Genomic DNA, 20,837 nt, shown 5'->3' on the forward strand with positions numbered 1-20,837 from the left:
GCAAAAATAAATGTCCTACAAAACTAAAAATCTTGTTATTTTTTTGCTTCTTTTGATTTTTCCTCTTTTTAAATTTAAAAAAAAAAAATTTTCTATAACACTCATTTGGCTGCACTAGTTTTTGGACCGTTATCGTAAGTTATTTTGTTAGATAAGCTCCAGATTTGGCTTCAGTACTGACTAATCTAATGTATATGCACAAATATAATATTGTATAGCTTCTTATTAAAACTATTAATTTAAAAGAGAGATTTGTGAAGGGTGTACATATATGCTCAGCACTGTAACTTATTACACAGCCTTTAATTAATTGCCCAGAAGTAGCTTGAAATGTTCTGTACTTAAAGCTCAAGCAAATCAATTCAGATGGTATATATATATATATATATATATATATATATATATATATATATATATATATATATATATATATATATATATATATATATATATATATATATATATAGGAGTGTTTCAGCACATTTCAGTTTCTAAAAACTGATTTATTTTATCTTTGTCATGATGACAGTAAGTAATATTTTACTTGATATTTTTCAAAACACTTCTACACAGCTTAAAGTGACATTTGAAGGCTTAATTAGGTTAATAAGGTGAACTAGGCAGGTTAGGGTAATTAGGCAGATTATTTTATAATGATGGTTTGTTCTGTAGATTATTGAAAAAAATTAGCTTAAAGGGGCTAATAATTTTGTCCCAAAAAAGGTTTTAAAAAAATTAATAATTGCTTTTATTATTATGCTTAGCCGAAAAAAATAAAAAAATAAATAAATAAGACTTTCTCTAAAAGAAAAAATATTATCAGACATGCTGTAAAAATGTCCTTGCTCTGTTCAAAATCTCTTGGCAAATATAAAAAAATAAGAAAAAAAAAATCAAAAGGGGGCTAATAATTCTGCCTTCAACTATATATATATATATATATATATATATATATCAGACCTAATCCTATAAATCAATCCATTGGTCAGCGGGTAAGGAATTTCCCTGGCGTCACTGACAGTAAACGGGAGCCTGTCATAGGGAGGAACCCTCTTGTCTTGCAATGATTATAAGGGCTAATATTCACTAAAGAGAGAGAGAGAGCAGAGCCTGGTACAGAGGAAATGACTTCAGTAATACAAAAACACAACAGGTTTATGAAAAACACAGACAGGTCCAATCAAATCCCATCCATGTTATCTCTGGCATTCCTCATCCAGAACTGCAACACCATGCAGTGAACCCGTAAATTTGCTAAGATCCAGAGATTAAGAGACCTGATTTTGGCCGGCTATAGGAGTGAGTCACGTAAACCATCTGATCAAGTTATGCGAGTATATTTGTGCATGTGTGAGATGTGTGTAACGTGATCATGGGCGGCTTGAGTACAGGATAAAAAAGGGTGGGAGATTCACTCTAGACTTCTGTAGTAACTTACTGACTCGCTTACACACACCAACAGCTCTGAGAGACACATGCTCTGAAGACATTAAGGAGGGCAGAAGTGTGGAGAGCAACTGGTAATAACAATATAAGAGTTTTTTATTCGTCTCTTGAGGAAATAACCCAGAATGTATCAGGACGTTGTCCTCAGGAGCGCCGGGCTCTGGGTGATTCTGAGTTTAGCAGTCGGTCAGCTGACTGAGCAGGAGATATTAAATATCGTGGATTTGCACAACGAACTCCGCTCTCAAGTTCAGCCCAGCGCCGCTTTCATGCAGAAAGTGGTAAGAGATGCACCTGACTTAATAAACTGGCTTTCTTGGTATCTTTGTCTTGCCTTTTTTTTTTTTTTGACAAGAAAAAGTTGAAAGGTGCTTTATCCTTTATATATATATATATATAAAATTAAGTGTTTTGTTTAAAAAAAAAAACAGCCAAAGTCTTTACTAGCACAATTTTTCATACACAAATGCACATTTTTGTCTGTAAAAGACCCTGTTTCTTATTGTTTTTTTTTTTTAGATTTGAAACAATACTTGGATTAATATTACTATGGTGGCTCAGTGGTTAGCACTGTCGCCTTACAGCAAGAAGACTGCTGGTTCATAGCCTAAACAATTTTTTATTAAGTAATTTCTATATATTTTCTAGTGTCAGAAAATAAATGTAATTGGGCAGATATTTGTTTCTTTACCTTACCCCACTGGTGGATATTTTGTTTTTGTCATAGTCACAGTATATTATACAATAATTTAATAATATTATTTTTATTGTTATTATTTTTCCCCCTCCAATGTAGTCGGTTTAGTAAAAGTGTATATACAAGTAAAAACATGCACAAAAAGAATACCAAGTATTTGAAATTAGGGAAGTCTTAAAACAACATTATTATTGATTTGACTGTTTTTTTAAGCAATATATATATATATATATATATATATATATATATATATATATATATATATATATATATATATATATATATATATATATATTTAAGACTCGAAGTGCGACCATTTTGGTTGCATATGCGCCCAAAATTTTATCTATGCGACCTCAAAATATATTCGGGAGCATTTGTGCGAGAGCATAAAATTGTTGTGTGCAGTTTTTACTGCAAAATGTTCACCACATGCGCAGATTGTCATGTCAACTTTTTGAAGTAAACAAAGCCAACTCCGTAATGCTTGTCTAGACTTGTAATATTGCTCTCACAACATTTGTCATTGAAATAGCGCCACAGGTAGTTGGTGGATATGTGTAAAGAAAGGCCTGCCGCCACAGCTGGAGAAAATCCTAGAGGAAACTCTGTATATACATTTCCTTGCTGATTGAATGGCAGTGCTCTTCATACATTGAAGACAACTTTCCCAACCACATGTGTGCAAAGTCTGATCTCTCATCTCATGGGACGATCTGTTGATGTTTCCATTATTGGTTTTGGCCTTGAGCTCGGTGTTAATGTTCTATCTCTAAACTCTCTAATGTGGTCAGAGCATCTGATCATCTGCCATCAATCACTGGAATTGCATATTTACTGTCTCATTAGGATTGTAAACAACAATTATTACGTTCATATCCATGGTAATTGAGTCATGATACATATTCATGGACTGATTTGCTGTAAAACACAACAGTTGGAGTTATGGTAATAATCATGACTTTAGCATGCTGTTTGATAATGTGTAGTGTCTGCAAAATGTCCACTTTGCAGCACTTTCAAACAAGGGTGTCATACAACGGTCATTATTAATGTTACTATCACTGTTTACAAGTGTTGCAAAATGGCTCAAATTCAGATATGGTAATGAACATTTGGTTCAACAGACTGGGTCGTCTGACCAATCAGAAAGAGTACAGTCATCTGATCAATCAAAACACACTGGCCAATTAAACAAGAGTAGGGGCATCTGACCAATCACAACAGACTGGGTCATCTGACCAATCAGAGAAGAGTAGAGCCATCTGACCAATCACAACACGCTGGCCCATTTAAGAAGAGTAGGAGCATCTGTCCAGAAGAATGGGTCATCTGACCAATCAGAGCAGAGTAGGGTCATCTGAACAACCAGAAGACTGGGTCATCAGACCAATCAGAGCAGAGAAGAGTCATCTAACTAACCAGAAGACTGGGTCATATGATCAATCAAAACAGACTGGCCCAATTGACTAATCACATCAGACTGTCATCTGACCAAGCAGAGTAGAGCAGAATCATCTGACCAATCAAAACAGACTGGTCCATCTGACCAACCAGAGGACTGGGTCATCTGACCAATCAAAACAGGCTAGTCCATCTGACCACTCAGAGCAGAGCTGGGGCATCTGACCAATCAAAAGTACTGGCCCATCTTAGCGATCAAAAGACTGGGTCAGCTGACTAATTGCATCAGACTAAGTCATCTGATCACTCAGAGCAAAGTAGGGTCATCTGACCAACCAGAAGACTGGGTCATCTGACCAATCAGAGATGAGAAGGGTCATTTGACCAACCAGATTACTGGGTCATCCGACCAATCAAATCAGACTGGTTCATCTGAGCACTCAGAGCAGAGTAGGGTCAGCTTACCAATCGCCTTGGACTGGGTTATCTGACCAACCAGAAGACTGGGTCATCTGACCAAAGAGAGCAAAGCCATCTGACCAACCAGAAGACTTGTCCATCTGACCAATTAAAACAGACTGGTCCATACGATCAACCAGAAGACTGGGTCATCTGACCAATCACATCAGACTGGTCCATCTGACCACTCAGAGCATAGTAGAGGCGTCTAACCAATCAGAAGACTGGGTCATCTAACCAATCAAAAGAACTGGCCCATCTGACTAATCAAAAGGACTGGTCCATCTGAGCAATCAAAAGACTGGGTCATCTGACCAATTACATCAGACTAGGTCATCTGACCAATCAGAGCAAAAAAAAGGGTCATTTGACCAACCAGATTACTGGGACATCTGACCAAGCAAATCAGACTGGTTCATCAAACATGCAGAGCAGAGTAGGGTCAGCTTACCAATCTCTTTGAACTGGGTCATCTGACCAAAAAGAAGACTGGGTCATCTGACCAAAGAGAGCAAAGTCATCTGACCAACCAGAAGATTGGGTCATCTGACCAATCAAAACAGACTGGTCTATATGACCAACCAGAAGACTGGGTCATCTGACCAATCACATCAGACTGGTCCATCTGACCACTCAGAGCATAATATGGGCATCTGACCTTCAGAAGAATGGGTCATCTAACCAATCAAAAGGACTGGCCCATCTGACCAATCAAAAGGACTGGGTCATCTGACCAATCTCATCAAACTAGGTAATCAGACCAATCACATTATACTGGGTCATCTAACCAACCAGAAGACTGGGTCATCAGACCAATCAAAACAGACTGGTCCATCTGACAAATCACATCAGACTCTGTCATCTGACCAATCAGAGAAGAGAAGGGTCATTTGACCAACCAGATTACTGGGTCATCCGACCAATCAAATCAGACTGGTTCATCTGAGCACTCAGAGCAGAGTAGGGTCAGCTTACCAATCGCCTTGGACTGGGTTATCTGACCAACCAGAAGACTGGGTCATCTGACCAAAGAGAGCAAAGCCATCTGACCAACCAGAAGACTTGTCCATCTGACCAATTAAAACAGACTGGTCCATACGATCAACCAGAAGACTGGGTCATCTGACCAATCACATCAGACTGGTCCATCTGACCACTCAGAGCATAGTAGAGGCGTCTAACCAATCAGAAGACTGGGTCATCTAACCAATCAAAAGAACTGGCCCATCTGACTAATCAAAAGGACTGGTCCATCTGAGCAATCAAAAGACTGGGTCATCTGACCAATTACATCAGACTAGGTCATCTGACCAATCAGAGCAAAAAAAAGGGTCATTTGACCAACCAGATTACTGGGACATCTGACCAAGCAAATCAGACTGGTTCATCAAACATGCAGAGCAGAGTAGGGTCAGCTTACCAATCTCTTTAAACTGGGTCATCTGACCAAAAAGAAGACTGGGTCATCTGACCAAAGAGAGCAAAGTCATCTGACCAACCAGAAGATTGGGTCATCTGACCAATCAAAACAGACTGGTCTATATGACCAACCAGAAGACTGGGTCATCTGACCAATCACATCAGACTGGTCCATCTGACCACTCAGAGCATAATATGGGCATCTGACCTTCAGAAGAATGGGTCATCTAACCAATCAAAAGGACTGGCCCATCTGACTAATCAAAAGGACTGGGTCATCTGACCAATCTCATCAGACTAGGTAATCTGACCAATCACATTGGACTGGGTCATCAGACCAATCAAAACAGACTGGTCCATCTGACTAATCACATCAGACTCTGTCATCTGACCAATCAGAGTAGAGTAGAATCATCTGACCCATCATAACAGATTGGGTCATCTGACCAATCACATCACACTGGAGCATCTAACCAATCAGAAAGAAGGAGGGTCATCTGACCAGTTAACAGACTCTCTGTGGGAAGAGCTGATTCTTCAAATAGATGTTATGAGAAATTTAAAGAATATTTTGACTTCAGATGGAGGTAAACTGGTTGCAAGAGATTCCAAAACAAAACGAAGACACTTTAAAAAGAGCACAATATGAGCTCTATCGATGTTAGTGTGTAAAAATCACTTTTACAAGAATGTGAGAAACACACTTTAACTTCATCATGTCAATGCAAGAATATGAGCACCACAAAGCTGGCATTATAAACCATGAGATAATATTTTTTAACTCATATATAGGTTTTTCTTACAGAAACCACGCTGAGGGTTGATCCTAACTGAAAGGAGTGCGTGTGGGTGTGTGGATGCACTAAATACTGTTGCGTAATGAGTGTGTGTGTCATGCTGAGGAATGTGGATGTTATATGAAACTAGAGAAACAGTGTGCTGAGTGCGAGTGTTTTAATAAAGCCCTGTGTGGTCATCCTGGCTTACTTTCTTTTGTTTGTGTCGTGGCTGAAATTCAGAGCGCAACTATGGCAAGATTCTAAGTGGAAAAGCCTCAGGCATCTGGCCCTCTTGTGAAACATGTTTTGCTCTCTTAAATTTACACAAGAACAGGGTGGGTGTACAAACAACATGCCTGGGTCATATTTCATTACCAAATTAATTGATAAATAATACATTTTATTTCGTGAAATAAACAAAGCTGGTTGATTAACCATAAAAATAATTGTAAATTACATCTGAAAAACATTTTGTTAAAAGGTAACACTTTAGCTTAAGTACCAATAATTAAGATTAATTTAATTTAATTAAATAATTTAAAATTAAAATTTAAAATTAATTTAATTAAATAATTAAGTTAAGTTATTAACAGCTTATTAATAATTATAAAGTACATATTCAGCATTATCTTATTCACCCCTTACAGTGTAAAAAAAAAAAAACTAATTTTAAAGAAAATATCCTTAAATTTTTTACTGTAATTTTTTGTCATTTCACATTATATTCAAAACTTAGTAAAATGACAACCAATCTCTCTAAATTAACGGTTTGACTTTCATTTTAGGTACTTTATTATTAAAGACAAATTACTGACATTTGTGTTTTTATACAGGGAAATTACAGTATTATTTATACAGTATTTTTTCTGTTATTTTAAATTATATTCAAAAGTTCGTAAAAATTACAAACAATATCTGTAAATTAACGGCTTGAATGTTATTTTATGTACTAAAATAAGTAATGACAAATTACAGCAATTTGTCTGTTTTTTACAAAAAAAAAAAAACGTATTATTTACAGTGTTTTTTCCTGTTTTTTAAGTACATTTAAAATTACGTAAAATTAAAGTAATAAATTGTAATTACTTGCTCTGTAAAAAAGTAAAAATAAATTGTAAAAAAAAAGGTCAAATGACTGGCAGCTACGGCTGCCAAACAAAAACCATAAAATTAAGGTAAAATTTCTTTGTTGAAAAAAAGTGCAAAAAATAACAAATCTACAGATATTTTCATTAAAATGTTTACAGAGAAACACTGTTATTTTACAGACTTTTCCTAGATTATTACTATCAAATCCATTTAATAAAGTAACACGCTAAGAGTGCTCACATACACCTGTTTCAGATTGTGCTGATTGCACACACACAGTCGGAGGACTGTTATGAACTGATTACATGCACTTTAAAAGCAGCACAGACGCACGCACCAATTGCTTAGTCTTGTTATACTGCTACTGTGAACATTATGATGCGTTCCTCTTCTTTTGCCTTGCCTTGCCTTGCTTTGTTTGTTAATTGTTTAAGTTGTTTGCTGCCAGGACTGATCATTTGCTTGTTAATTGACCATGACTCTGGATTCACTGCATACATCTGTATGCAGTTTGCCCCTGTGTTGACTTGCTTACCTGACCATCTTTGTGTAATAAACCTGCATTTGAATCTGCACTTCTTTGTCAGCGTCCCCTCCACGTTACAGTTCCATTTCATTTAAGATTTGGAACTGAATCATTTCATACAACTTAAACCTCTACATGTTTTAAAGTAATACTATTCAATAAAATGTAATGTTATAGTTGTGAGAATTTTAATCAGTTGTATCTCGTTTGATGTTTTTTCCAAACTTTTTTGATCCAAAATAAAACTGTTAAATTACGACCAAGAGCATGTCTTGGAATTTTATTAAAGGCGTTTAATTGTAAAAAAATTTTAAATAATATTGTTTTCTCTTGAACTTTTAGTGCAGTCACTTTATTGATGGTGTTCGATCATAATAATCTAGGAAAAGTCTGTAAAATAACAGTGTTTCTCTGTAAAACTCTTATTGTGTTACTTTATTAAATGGATTTGATCGTAATAATCTAGGAAAAGACTTTTCTTAATAACAGTTTTTTTCTGTAAATATTTTAATGAAAATATCTGTAGATTTATTATATTTTGCACTTTATTTAAACAAAGAAATTTTACCGTAATTTTTTGGTTTTTGTTTGGCAGCCGTAGCTGCCAGTCTTTTGACCTTTTTTTTACGATTTTTTTTTTTTACAGTGTATCCTATGTAATACATAAAACCAACTATTACATTAATAACTATTAATTAGCAGGAAATCAAGTGTTTATTGAAGCAGAAGTCATAGTTAACGGTTTATTAATATCAAGAATTGTACTTTAAAATAAAAATAATGACCGTATTTTGTTCTTAAACATTTAATTAATTACTGTACAACTTTACTGAACTGATCTTCATCAACAGCAGCAAATAATGTCAATAGCAAATGTCAATTTAGTTTACTTTTAAAGTAGGATTAGTTAAATTAATCTGCTGTCACATAAGCACCAAACCTAAAGGTCAAATATCAACCCTGAATCCTTTTTTTCACTGAACATTAATGCTGATTTTGTGCTTTAAGGTGTGGGACGAGGCTATTCGTCTGGTTGCTGAAGGATATGCAGCAAAATGCATTTGGGATCATAATCCTGATCTCGAGGATCTCACAATGGGGGAAAACCTCTTTGTAGGCACAGGACCATTTAATGCAACCAAAGCTGTCATGGACTGGTATGAACAAAACTCATTAGCTAAAACATATACAATAGAAAATATAATACTAAAGTGATTATTTTCCCAAATAAAAAAGTGAGTGAACTTAGTGAATCATTAGGTTGACTTAATTTTATGATTATGCACATAGTTCATTTATTCAATCATTTAAGGCAACAGGTTTACTTGCTATTTTAATTAAAAGTCAACTAACTGCTTTAAAAGCAATGGGTTATCTCACTTTTTTCAAAAAGTAAAATCAATTAATTGCTAAACCATCATTTGCTCACTTTTAAAGGGCACCTATGATGAAAACCAACTTTTGTAAGCTGTTTGGACAGGCATGGAGTGATATAAAGACAATAGGTGTCTTTTATTTATTTCTTGACGTTAAAATAGGTTCCAAATCCCTGCAACTCTAAAACCAACCACAAAGTGATGTAGGAGTGCGCTTTTCCTCGCCCACCGAATTGATTGACAGAGAGATGTCTCCATTGTAACACATATAATCATATCCACAAGACAGGACGTGCACAAAGCAACTAGGATTAAAATATCTGTTCAGCTCTCTGTGATCAGCAGCACCTCAAGAACGAGTTTTATAAGTTTAAAACTTTTTTAAAACAGTGCATGTTTGTAATAAATACAGTTAATAAAGTACAGTACACTACAAAATCCATCACCATAGCCACATATAATTATAAAAAAACACGGTCACACTTTTGATGGTCTGTTTGAGAATTAGTAGACTGTCTGCTTAATATCTGCTGATACTGCTCTTTCAACAGACATGTTATTGACTATAAGAAACTTTACAAGTACATGTCAACTTAAACTAACCCTAACCTTACAGTCTACTTATAATCTAATGCGAATGAGTTGGCATGTAGATGCAATGTAACTTAATTCAACAAACGGACCATCAAAACAAAGTGTGACCAAGATTTTATTGTACATTAACACAACGGATATCCATATAGCAGCATATCTACAATGTACAGTATATCCTGTCACATTTGAGCTGAAACTTTACAGACACATTTCAGAGACAAAAGGGGTAAAATATAGGTGCCCTTCAAAAGCAAGTAAAGTCAACCACTTTAAAAAGAATGGGCTTACTAACTTATTTAAAGTCGACTAATCTCTTTAAAAGCAAAAATGTTTACTCACTGTTTAAATGAGAGTCATTAGCCCCTTTCACACAGTGATACCGGTAAATATCTGGAAAATTTCCGGAACGACTTTACCGGTATATTCAAAAAAGCGCTGTTCACACAGGCGAGGACGTTACGGAATTTTTCCGGAAAAGAGCATTCACACATCCATCGCAAAATGCCGGTAAATTCTGACATCATTAACCAGAAATGATCTCTAAATGGCTGCGCTTGTGTTGGTAAACATTTGACTACATTACAAACTCTTCGGATGGATCAGTATTGAGTACAACTCCAATGAAAACATATAGAGGAACACTATCGCATGTCGAGATGTTCATGATATGTGTGTGTGCTGGCGCTATGGGTGCTCACGGGCACACGCAAAGCTTGACAGTAAACAAACAACGGATTATCATAAACATTTTATCGATAACTATTTACACAGTTAGCATTAAGAAGGAACATAGAAACGTTATCTGGCTAACATCTAGCAGCTAAAGGTGTCTGGAAAAATATTCAAAGGCTTTTATTCTCATAAACCGCGCGCAAGTGAATGCGTCTGACTGTTCTGATTGGCTAAAGCAGACGTCTCACGTCAGCACGTTCTAGACGTGGATTTCCGGCATTATACAGTATAATGCTCTTTCCGGCATTCTTCCTTCTGCATTCACACAGCGCAGCATTCCGGCAAATTGCCGGTAATGTTACAACTTCTCTTTCCGGAAAATAGCCTGAACGAATTTACCGGTATTTTCAAAAAGGACCTGTTCACACATACAACCTTTCCGGAATATTGCCGGTAATTTTCCGGAAAGGTCTGTATGTGTGAAAGGGGCTAATGAAGTGCTTTTAAAGCATCAGGTTTACTCACTATTTTAAGTAAAGTCAACGAATCACTTTAAAAGAATCAGGTTTACTCACTATTTTAAGTGAAGCCAACTAATCTCTTTAAAAGCAATGAGTCTACTCACTTTTTAAAGTAAAGTTAAATAATAACAGGTATACTCACTATGTAAAGTAAATTAGTAAAGTCAACAAACCACTAAAAGCAATGGGTTTGCTTGCTTTGTAAAGTAAAGTCAACTAATCACTTTAAAAACAATGGATTTACTCACGTTTTAAAGTAAAGTCAAGGCTTTTTACAGTGTATAACCAGTGCTATAACTCATTTCTTTGCACCACAGGTTTAATGAAAATTTGGATTACAATTATAACACTAATGACTGTGCTGAAGACAAAATGTGTGGCCATTATACTCAGGTGAACAAACTCATTTTCTTAGTTCCCCTTCGGGGGGAACTTCAGCACTATAAGTGGATTTGATTGTAAAATCCACGCATTGGGAGGTTCGGTTCAGAAGCTACTCGTCTGAAAGAGTATTGAACGGGCCAATTAAGAATGAATTGGCAGCGCAAGCCTGCGCAGGTGAGCGGCATAAGCAATCAACTGAGTATATAAGCTCACCTGGCGCCAGCAGACGCTATCCTTTTCGCTTCAGAGACTTTCTGATCGAGTCGATGAGGGTTCCTCCTGCTGTGACCAGCGATTCTGAGCGAACGAGAGCATTCTCCCGGTCCAGAGTGTGTACACGCAGTGGCAGACGGTCGAGCTGGGTTTCTCCCTTGCCTGGCGTTCTTTGGGTCCGGTCCTCCAGAGCGGTGCGTATAAAGTTGCAAACTTCACAGAAAGAGCAACACAGTCGTGCAGCACGTCCTTATCAGGACGGCGCTCCGACTGTGCGTTTCTGGATGCGGTGGTTTCCTGTCCTCGGATGATGGGCGCGGGCACTGTGTTACATGTCTGGGGGTCCAGCATGTTAATGCGCTGCTCGCGGGCAGTTCATGTCGTCATTGCGATGCCATGACTGTTGCGCAAGATCGCGGTTAGCCTTTGCAAAAGGGCGAACCACCCCAGTTGTCCCCTGCTCTGCAGCGGGCACTCGGGCAGATCTGAGGGTTTCAGCGAGAGATAATCCGTCGCCCACGGGCCCGCGGACCTCCCGCTCCTCTAAGCGCTCCATCCAAGCTTCGGGCGGGGGAAGCGATCCGTCTAACAGATGGTAGCCCTTACGCCCGATGACACCGGAGACCAGATGTCCACCGCGGCATCGGAGGGTGGGCTTTCATTGTCCGATGATCCAGACCCGCTCGCCCCCTTCGGGCTGGTGAGCGCTGTCACTACGGATCCTGAAACGGACATGTTAGCCGTGCTTTCCCGGGCTGCTTCGGCCGTGGGTTGGAGATGGTTTATCCCCCAGCTCCGCGGCCGGACCGACTAGAGGGGCGTTCCCTTCTTCCCGGAGGTGCACAGTAGGCTCACGCGGTCTTGTAAAGCACTTTTTTCTGCTCGTGCTGCGTGTTCCTCCACCCTAACCACTCTTGACGGTGAAACAGCCAGGGGGTATGTGGCGTTTCCTCAGGTTGAGTGCGCGATGGCGGTAAATCCGCGCGGCGCCTCTTCTTGGCGGGTTCGCCTCGTCTCCCATCCAAAGCCTGTAAGTTATCTACCTCCCTCGGAGCTAGAGCTTACATAGCTGCGGGCCAGGCTGCTTCCGCCTTGCATGCGATAGCCACCTACCAGCGCTACCAAGCGCAGGCGCTGGCCGAGCTGCACGAGGGTGGGTCCAACCCAGGCTTACGAGCTTCGCACCGCCGCCGACTTAGCTCTTCGGACTACTGAGTCCGCTGCGTGTGCGTTGGGGAGGACGATGTCCACATTAGTGGTCCAGGAGCGCCACCCCTGGCTGATATGCGCAAAGTCGACAAAGTCCGCTTTCTTGACTTCCCCATATCCCCAGCCAGGTTCGGCGACACTGTCTGTGAATTCACCCAGGAATTCAAGGCGGTGAGAGAGCAGTTGGTGGGTGATGTCTTATCGGCGGTCCGTAGCCTGCTCCGCCCGCCGTGCCATTCATACCTGCTCCTCGCCGAAGGCGCCCGCCTACGAGAGCTGCTCCGCCCCCGCACACGCCTCAGGCGAAGCGAGCGCATCGGGCACCTCGGAAGCAGGCAGCCCCCCTGCCCAGAACGCCGCTAAGTCCGGCAACGGACCGCGAAGCGCCCCTGGGACAGGCCATCTGGAGAAGAGGGAACTTGCTCTTTCCCCGCTGGAGGGCGGGGCCCCATTTCCTACGGCACTTTTTACTGCCATGAAAACATTATGAAAGGGCACTTTTCACTTCCCCAGATGTGACAGCCCGAAATCTGCCAGTCTGGGACGCTATGCTTTCTAGCTTGCAGATTCGGTGCGTTTCGCCAGTGGCTCACGAGCGCTGGGAGGACGGTCTCCTTTCTCCCACCCCTCGAGCCTCCCCTCCGGAGCTCGGGTTTGGAGTGAGAGCAAATATCTCACCTCCAGCTTTTCCGTGGGACCCGCGAGCTTCCCGGATCAGCACACCCACTCCGCGCTGCCCCACTGCTGGTACGTCAGCGATTGTAGCGATGAGTCCATTAGCGAGAGCTCTGCCTGCCTGGTTAGCGCGGGCCAGCTCTTCGCGGTGGCTCATACGCACAATCAGACTCGGCTATGCGATTCAGTTCGCGAAACGGCCCCCCAAGTCACGGGTGTGTATTCACCAGGGTCAGCCCCCTGTCCGCCCCTGTCTTGCGAGAGGAGATTGCTGTCCTCCTGGCGAAGGATGCAATCGAGCCGCTCCCTCTAGCCGAGATGGAGAGCGGGTTTTACAGCCCACGCTTCATCGTGCCCAAAAAGAGCGGTGGGTCACGGCCAATCCTAGATCTGCGCGTTTTGAACCGCTGCCTGCACAAGCTGCCGTTCAGAATGCTCACGCAGAAGCGCATCCTCCGGTGCGTTCGTCCTCTGGGTTGGTCTGCAGCATTAGACCTGATGGACGCGTATTTCCATGTCTCCACTCTTCCTCGCCACCGACAGTTCTGCGGTTTGCGTTTGAAGGTCGAGCTTGGCAATACAAAGCCCTCCCCTTCGGGCTCTCTCTGTCTCCGCGGGTCCTCACCAAGCCCGCGGAGGGTGCCTCAGCGCCCCTTCGGCTCGCGGGCATCTGCATACTCAATTTCTTTACGACTGGCTGAATTTGCCCTCTCTTTTGATTATGCACAGAGTTGATTATGCACAGAGACAAAGTGCTCTGGCACTTCCTCCTGTGGGGGTTTCAGGTCAACCGAGAAAAGAGCAAACTCGCCCCCGTGCAGAGGATCTCTTCTCTCGGGCTGGAGCTGGACTCGGTCACCATGGCAGCGCGCCTCTCCGGAGAGCGCGCTCAGCTGATGCTGTACTGTCTGAGAGAGCTCGACAGTAAAATAGTGGTCCCACTGAAACTATTTCAGAGGCTCCTGGGGCATATGGCATCCGCAGCCGCTTTATGCCGCTCGGATTATTCTATATGAGACCACTTCAGCACTGGCTTCACGATCGAGTCCCCAGACGCGCATGGCACGCGCGCGCACACCGAGTCTCTGTTACTGCGCTGTGTCGCCGCGCCCTCAGCCCTTGGAGCGACCCCTCGTTCCTACAGGCCTGGGTGTCTCTAGAACAGGCGTCCAGTCTTGTTGTCGTTTCAGCAGACGCTTCCAACACGGGCTGGGGGGCTGTGCGTTGCGGGCATGCGGCTGCGGACCTGTGGAAAGGTAACCAGTTGCATTGGCATATCGCCTGGAGCTGTTGGCAGTGTTCCTCGCTCTCCACCGTTTTTTTCCGGTGTTGGAGCGGCAACACGTGCTGGTCAGGACGGACAGTACGGCGGCGGTGGCGTATATCAGCCGTATAGGGGGTATGCGCTCTCGCCGCATGTCTCAGCTCGCCCGCCGTCTGCTCCTCTGGAGTCATCCGCGGCTGAAATCGCTGCACGCCATTCATATTCAGGCAAGCTCAACCGTGCAGCCGATGCGCTCACACGGCAGCCTTGCGTCCTGGAGAATGGAGACTCCACCCCGAGTCTGTTCAGCTGATATGGGCGCGATTCGGGGAAGCCCAGATCGATCTGTTGCTTCCCCCGAGATCGCTCATTGCCAGTTGTTCTTTCCCTGACCGAGTGCTCTCGGCACGGATGCACTGGCTTACAGCTGGCCTCGGGGCACGCGCAATACGCGTTTCCCCCAGTGAGCCTGCTCGCGCAGTTACTGTGCATGGTCAGGGAGGACGAGGAACAGGTTGCTGGTTGCGCCCCTCTGGCTCAACCGGACCTGGATGTCAGAGCTCTCCCTCGCGATAGCCCTCCCCTGGCAGTCCCTTCGAGAGAGCACCTACTCTCTCAGGGACAGGGCACCACCTGGCACCCTCGCCGATCTTTGGAGATTTTTAGACGCGAGGAAGACTTAGGTAACCTCCGATTGCGGTGGCTAATACCGTCACTCGGGCTAGAGCCCCCTCCCCGAGCGCGCCTATGCCCTGACGTGGAGTCTATTCACTGAATGGTGTGTCTCTCGCTGAGAAGACCCCCGTAATTTGCCAGATCAGCGTTGTGCTTTCTTTACGCCGAGAGAAGTTGGAGAGCAGGCTGTCGCCCTCCACACTCAAGGTTACGTGGCTGCCATCTCCGCTCTCATAACGCGGTGGCTGGCAGCACCGTGGGAACGCATAACCTCATCATCCGGTTCCTCAGGGGCGTTAAGCGAATTAATCCACCCCGCCCCCTCTCATGCCCTCTTAGGATCTCGCCCTCGCTACACAAGCCGCGTCAGATCCCTTCGATCCTCGACTCAGTATATTTCTGTCCCTGAAGACAGCTCTGCTGGTCGCGTTGATATCGATTAGAGGGTCGGGGACCCGGAGGCATTTTTCGGTCAGTGACTCGTGCCTGTAATTGGGCTGGCTTCTCTCACGTCCTGAGACCCCGCCCGCGATATGTGCCCAAGGTTCCTACCACTCCGTTTTAATACGAGGTAGTGAGCCTGCAAGCGCTGCCCTCGGAGGAGGCAGACCCAGCCCTTATTTATTGTCCAGTTCGCGTTTTGCGTATTATCCGGACCGCACTCAGAGTTTAGATCATCTGAGCAGCTCTTCGTCTGTTATAGCGGTCGGCAGCAGGGAAGTGCCGTACCGAAATAAGTTCCCACTAGATTGTGGATGCCTTTCTTTCACTATCAGAGCCGAGATGAGCCGCGTCCCCCGAGAGCGCGTGCGCACTCCACTCGGAGCTTCGCATCCTCTCGAGCGCGCGCACGCGGCGCCCCTCTAACAGACATCTGTAGAGCTGCGGGCTGGGTGACACCCAACACATTTGCAAGGTTTTTACAATCTGCGAGTGGAGCCGGTTTCCTCAAGGGTATTAGGTAACCCTTGGTGATTGAGGGAACAATTCGGTAGGGTGTTGAAACACGCTTGCTGCGCCATTTTCCCTAACACGGAGATACGTGCGCCTTTTTATCTGTCAGTAAAGTTCCCCGTCAGGTGAGCCCTGCAGATTCCTCCGTGGCCCCCAGCACTGACTCAGCGGAGGAGTCACTTGCTGGCCCACTACGTTGTAGGTCTGCCCGCTGGTCAGCCCGCGTTTTGGGTAAAGGTGCCTGCTATGTGTGGTCCCCACTAGGCGATCCCATATGCTTATTCAGCCACGGTTAAGTCCCCCCCCCCTGGGCGGACCCGTGTCTTCCCTCCCCGCTAACCACTCTTTTGCTATGCGTACTCCCCCTTTTTAGGGCTAGTCCATATGTAAATTCTGCCATCTATCCCCCCTTGGGTAACGGATGGCCTCCGCAGCGTCCTCCCTATCGGGATTGCACGCTTCCCAACGTACTGTCGTATTTTCCTAGAATTATCTAGATGCTCACGACTTCCCAAAAAATATATATAAATCCGTAAAACTTCTGTTGAAGTAGGATAAATTAGGGCCAGGGACACGTTGGAGGACCGCGCCCCCCATGATGTGGGTGCGTCACGCTTGCTTGACTATCTCCTCATCGGGGGTGTTGGTAAGGTGCAGTCATTATGGCGCTTTCAATGGGCTCCCAATGCGTGGATTTTACAATCAAATCCACTTATAGTGCTGAAGTTCCCCCCGAAGGGGAACGTTCGAGGTTACTAAAGTAACCCTTCGTTCCCCGAGGAGGGGAACGGAAGCACTATACTCCGTCGCCATAATGACTGTCCCTTAGCTGTTGAAAGTCTCTTCAGCTTAAAAAGGATAGCGTCTGCTGGCGCCAGGTGAGCTTATATACTCAGTTGATTGCTTATGCCGCTCACCTGCGCAGGCTTGCGCTGCCAATTCATTCTTAATTGGCCCGTTCAATACTCTTTCAGACGAGTAGCTTCTGAACCGAACCTCCCAATGCGTGGATTTTACAATCAAATCCACTTATAGTGCTTCCGTTCCCCTCCTCGGGGAACGAAGGGTTACTTTAGTAACCTCGAACGTTTTTTTTACAGTATGTTTATGTGGTCTAATGATGTGATCTTCTGTTGTTGTTACAGCTGGTTTGGGCAAACACTACAAAAATCGGCTGTGCTTCTTATTTTTGTGACACTCTGGAGAAACTGCATTTTGAGAAAGCCACGCTTCTTATCTGCGATTACTACCCTCAGTGAGTCAATAATATAAAATATAATTAAAAAGGCAATAATCCAGACTAAAATGACATCAGTGTTCTAGAATGTGTTCTGGAATGTGTTCCACTAGAACATGTCCATTGAAGTCTCAAATTCAGCTAAGGCCAGAACTTATATTTATCTGATATTTCTTCTTGCGATTTTTCTTTCAAACTAAAAGAAATCCTAGTGGCCTAAATAGTTTATAAAATATAGGTAATAAATTCATCTATTTATAAAATATTAAATAAAATTAACAAAAAATACACATTTATTTGCTGATGCAGAATTAAATAAATACTAAATAATCATGCTTGTTAAATTATTATCGTAAAATCAAACTCAATATTTTGAGATGATTAAAATGCTTAAGGATTTTCACAAGAAAGAATTAAACTTATTAGCACAATACACACATATACTAGATATGTATATAAACATATTAACGTAAGTACACTGAAAAAAATTACTCAAAGATGATTCCTTAGATTTACTCAATTTTTTTATGTTAAGTGGTTGTAAACAATTTAATTGAGTTGAATTTAAACAAACAAATTAAGTTGAACATTATTCAATTTAATTTGTTTGTTTAAATTCAACACAAATAAATTGTTTGCAACAGTTCTGCATGCAACACTTTTTTCAGTGTAACACTGTACACACAAATATATATACTCATACGTGTATTTATATATATGAGCAATATCATACTCGTAGCAGTGCGATATGGCTGTATATCTGCACTGGTGGGAGGCGTGCGTTGGCACGAGGCCGCATAATTGTGTATATAAAAACAAAATCAAACATGGAGAGTGTCAAAAACCCTTTTGTATGAGGAACTACTCTATCCCCATTCAAATCATAAGCTGACAGTTAAACAGTTGAGTGTGCATCTTTTAAACTTTAGATCTGTAGTGTCTGCTTTTTGCTGGCTGTATGTGGGCGGAGTAATACACAAAGGGTAAAGAGGCTGTAGGAGTTCTGATATTGCAGAATATCGCACGGCTATCAGCCAATCAGATTTGAGAACCAGACAGAACTGTTGTATAAATATATAAATATATATATATATATATATATGAATATAAATATATATAACGCGAGTCTCTTTTCGTTAAAAAAATTATCGCCGTTAATCTATTCTCAAAGTTGCGTTAGGAGCTGTGTCTATTCTTCGCAAGCTATGATGACTTTCACCTTGATATTTTAGCGCGGATGTATACCTGGCCGAATTGCACTGTAGGGAGTGAGAACGAGTCTTCAAGCCTGTGTGTATTCCTACTGTGAAATCACCACATCAAACGTGACGTGCTAACATGGATGCAGTTTACTAGAGTAAATCGGATTTATTTTAGCTCCACATCTAACTATTAGGCACCTGTAGAGTTTATGCGTTCGAGTGAAACATATACAAATAAAATGGAGCGGGTGCTTTTTAAAATGAATGAAAGTCAAACCGGTGACAAAAAAGTGCCCTTCTGAATCAAATCAGCAGGATGCCCTTCTGGATCTTTCACTTACTTCGAAGACACTACTGACTACATTTACATGGACATCTGTAAACTAATAGACAATAATATAATTAAGGTGTTTACGTGAAGTGCTTTCATGTAAGAGTTTCCTGTAATTTTGGATGACTTAAACTGCAGTTCAGCAGTTTTACTTTCACTCATGAACATTTTATTCATGCCCCCATGACAAACTGGGGTAATAGACGCAAATAAGGAGTGAGGACTGGTAAGAGTGTTATAGAATTTAATAATGCACGCTAAATGGAAGTAAAAAAAACTTCTGCATTTCGCGATGTGTGTGTGCAGTCCTATACTGACAGCCGCTTGTGTGGATCTTGTCGGAAAATATGGCGAAAAGTCCCACGTGACAGTAATAGTTTAATCGTGGTGTTTACTTCAATAATGCCACTAATATCTGCATACTCCACATGTCTTAATTCCATTTCTGTTTAGTTCAGTTATGACTTTATTTGGATTAAGGTGACCAAAAATGGCTTATGTACGCCTAGAGTTCAAATTCATGTTTACCTGAACAGTTAGTAAACACAAGGGGCTCTATTTTGACGGTCCATGCGCAGAGCGCAAAACGCAGGGCGCAAACGCTTTCAGGGCGTGTCAGGACGCGTTTTTGCTAATTTAAGGACGGGAAATCTGCCTTGCGCCACGGCGCATGGTCTAAAAGGGTTGAGTTTATTTTCTAAATGAGTTATAGGTGTGTTTTGAGAATAAACCAATTAGAATCTCATCTCCCATTACCTTTAAGACCCAGCTGCGTCGCGCCAAGAGCGCATTCGCCATTTAGAGAACGCAAAGTAAGTCTAAGTTGAAAAAATGAGCATTTCACAAGCAAACAGTTCACAGTTAACAGTTTTTTAACAGGAAACAGTTAAACAGAGCATCTACTGCGTGAGAATGAGAGATAATGGATCACTTTCACTTTTGGATAGGGAAACCTTTACGCACAGACATCAATTAGTCTATAAATAAATACTTTTGTTTGTTACGTCAGATATTCGTTTCAAAACTATTTCTAAATTCAGTTCTAATTTCCAGCAAACGAATAAATGAACAACAATAACGAAGTGTATTCAAAAACCTGAGTTATATCCTAAAACACATGCTGTGCCCCATATGGTCTAAAACCTGACAGGTGGGCAAATCTAAGCTTGTTTTTAATAAAACAAATATAAATACGGATATAATAAATAATACTGCTAATAATAATAACATTATACAAAAGCAGATTGTTATGAATGAACTGAAAAAGCCTCCCGAGATGAAGAAGACATAAAAGCAGTGGTTTTTCATATTTATGTAGGCTAGAAAATAATATGTTTTGTAATATTTTAATCCTTTATATTTATATTCTATATCTATTCTTATTATATACAATATATATCCTTAATATTTAAATTTTTTCATATGTAAAGATATTGCCTGTTGCTCTCTTGTGTGTATTAAGCAGTGTGTAAGCGAGGCTCAACTTTGCGCTGGAGTTTAGACCGGGTTAGTTTTGGTCTAATGAAAACTCTATTATAGATTCTCAAAATAGCAACGCGCCAGCGGTCCGCCTCAGAACGCCTTCCTTTTTAGACCAGAACGCCTATGGGCGCACAAATGAGCGCTAATGCATTTGCTATTTAAAGAGCTTAGCGCAACGCCTCAAAACGACTCTTGCGCCAAGCTGAAACTACCAAAAGACTACTGTGTC

General features: G+C 41.9%; 1 protein-coding gene across 1 annotated transcript in view; it reads left to right on the forward strand.

The window, feature by feature from the left end:
- Positions 1 to 1,204: 1,204 nt before the first annotated feature.
- LOC101883528 (peptidase inhibitor 16) overlaps positions 1,205 to 20,837 on the forward strand; it is a 24,789-nt gene continuing 5,156 nt past the window's right edge. Inside the window, exons 1-4 of the mRNA XM_005162416.5 lie at positions 1,205 to 1,727; positions 8,828 to 8,976; positions 11,300 to 11,375; positions 17,502 to 17,611. Coding sequence (XP_005162473.2) covers positions 1,572 to 1,727; positions 8,828 to 8,976; positions 11,300 to 11,375; positions 17,502 to 17,611 — 491 coding nt within the window. The 5' untranslated portion in view covers positions 1,205 to 1,571. The remainder of the gene's footprint in view (positions 1,728 to 8,827; positions 8,977 to 11,299; positions 11,376 to 17,501; positions 17,612 to 20,837) is intronic.

Source organism: Danio rerio, chromosome 23, assembly GCF_049306965.1.
Source record: "Danio rerio strain Tuebingen ecotype United States chromosome 23, GRCz12tu, whole genome shotgun sequence".
NCBI lineage: Eukaryota > Metazoa > Chordata > Actinopteri > Cypriniformes > Danionidae > Danio > Danio rerio.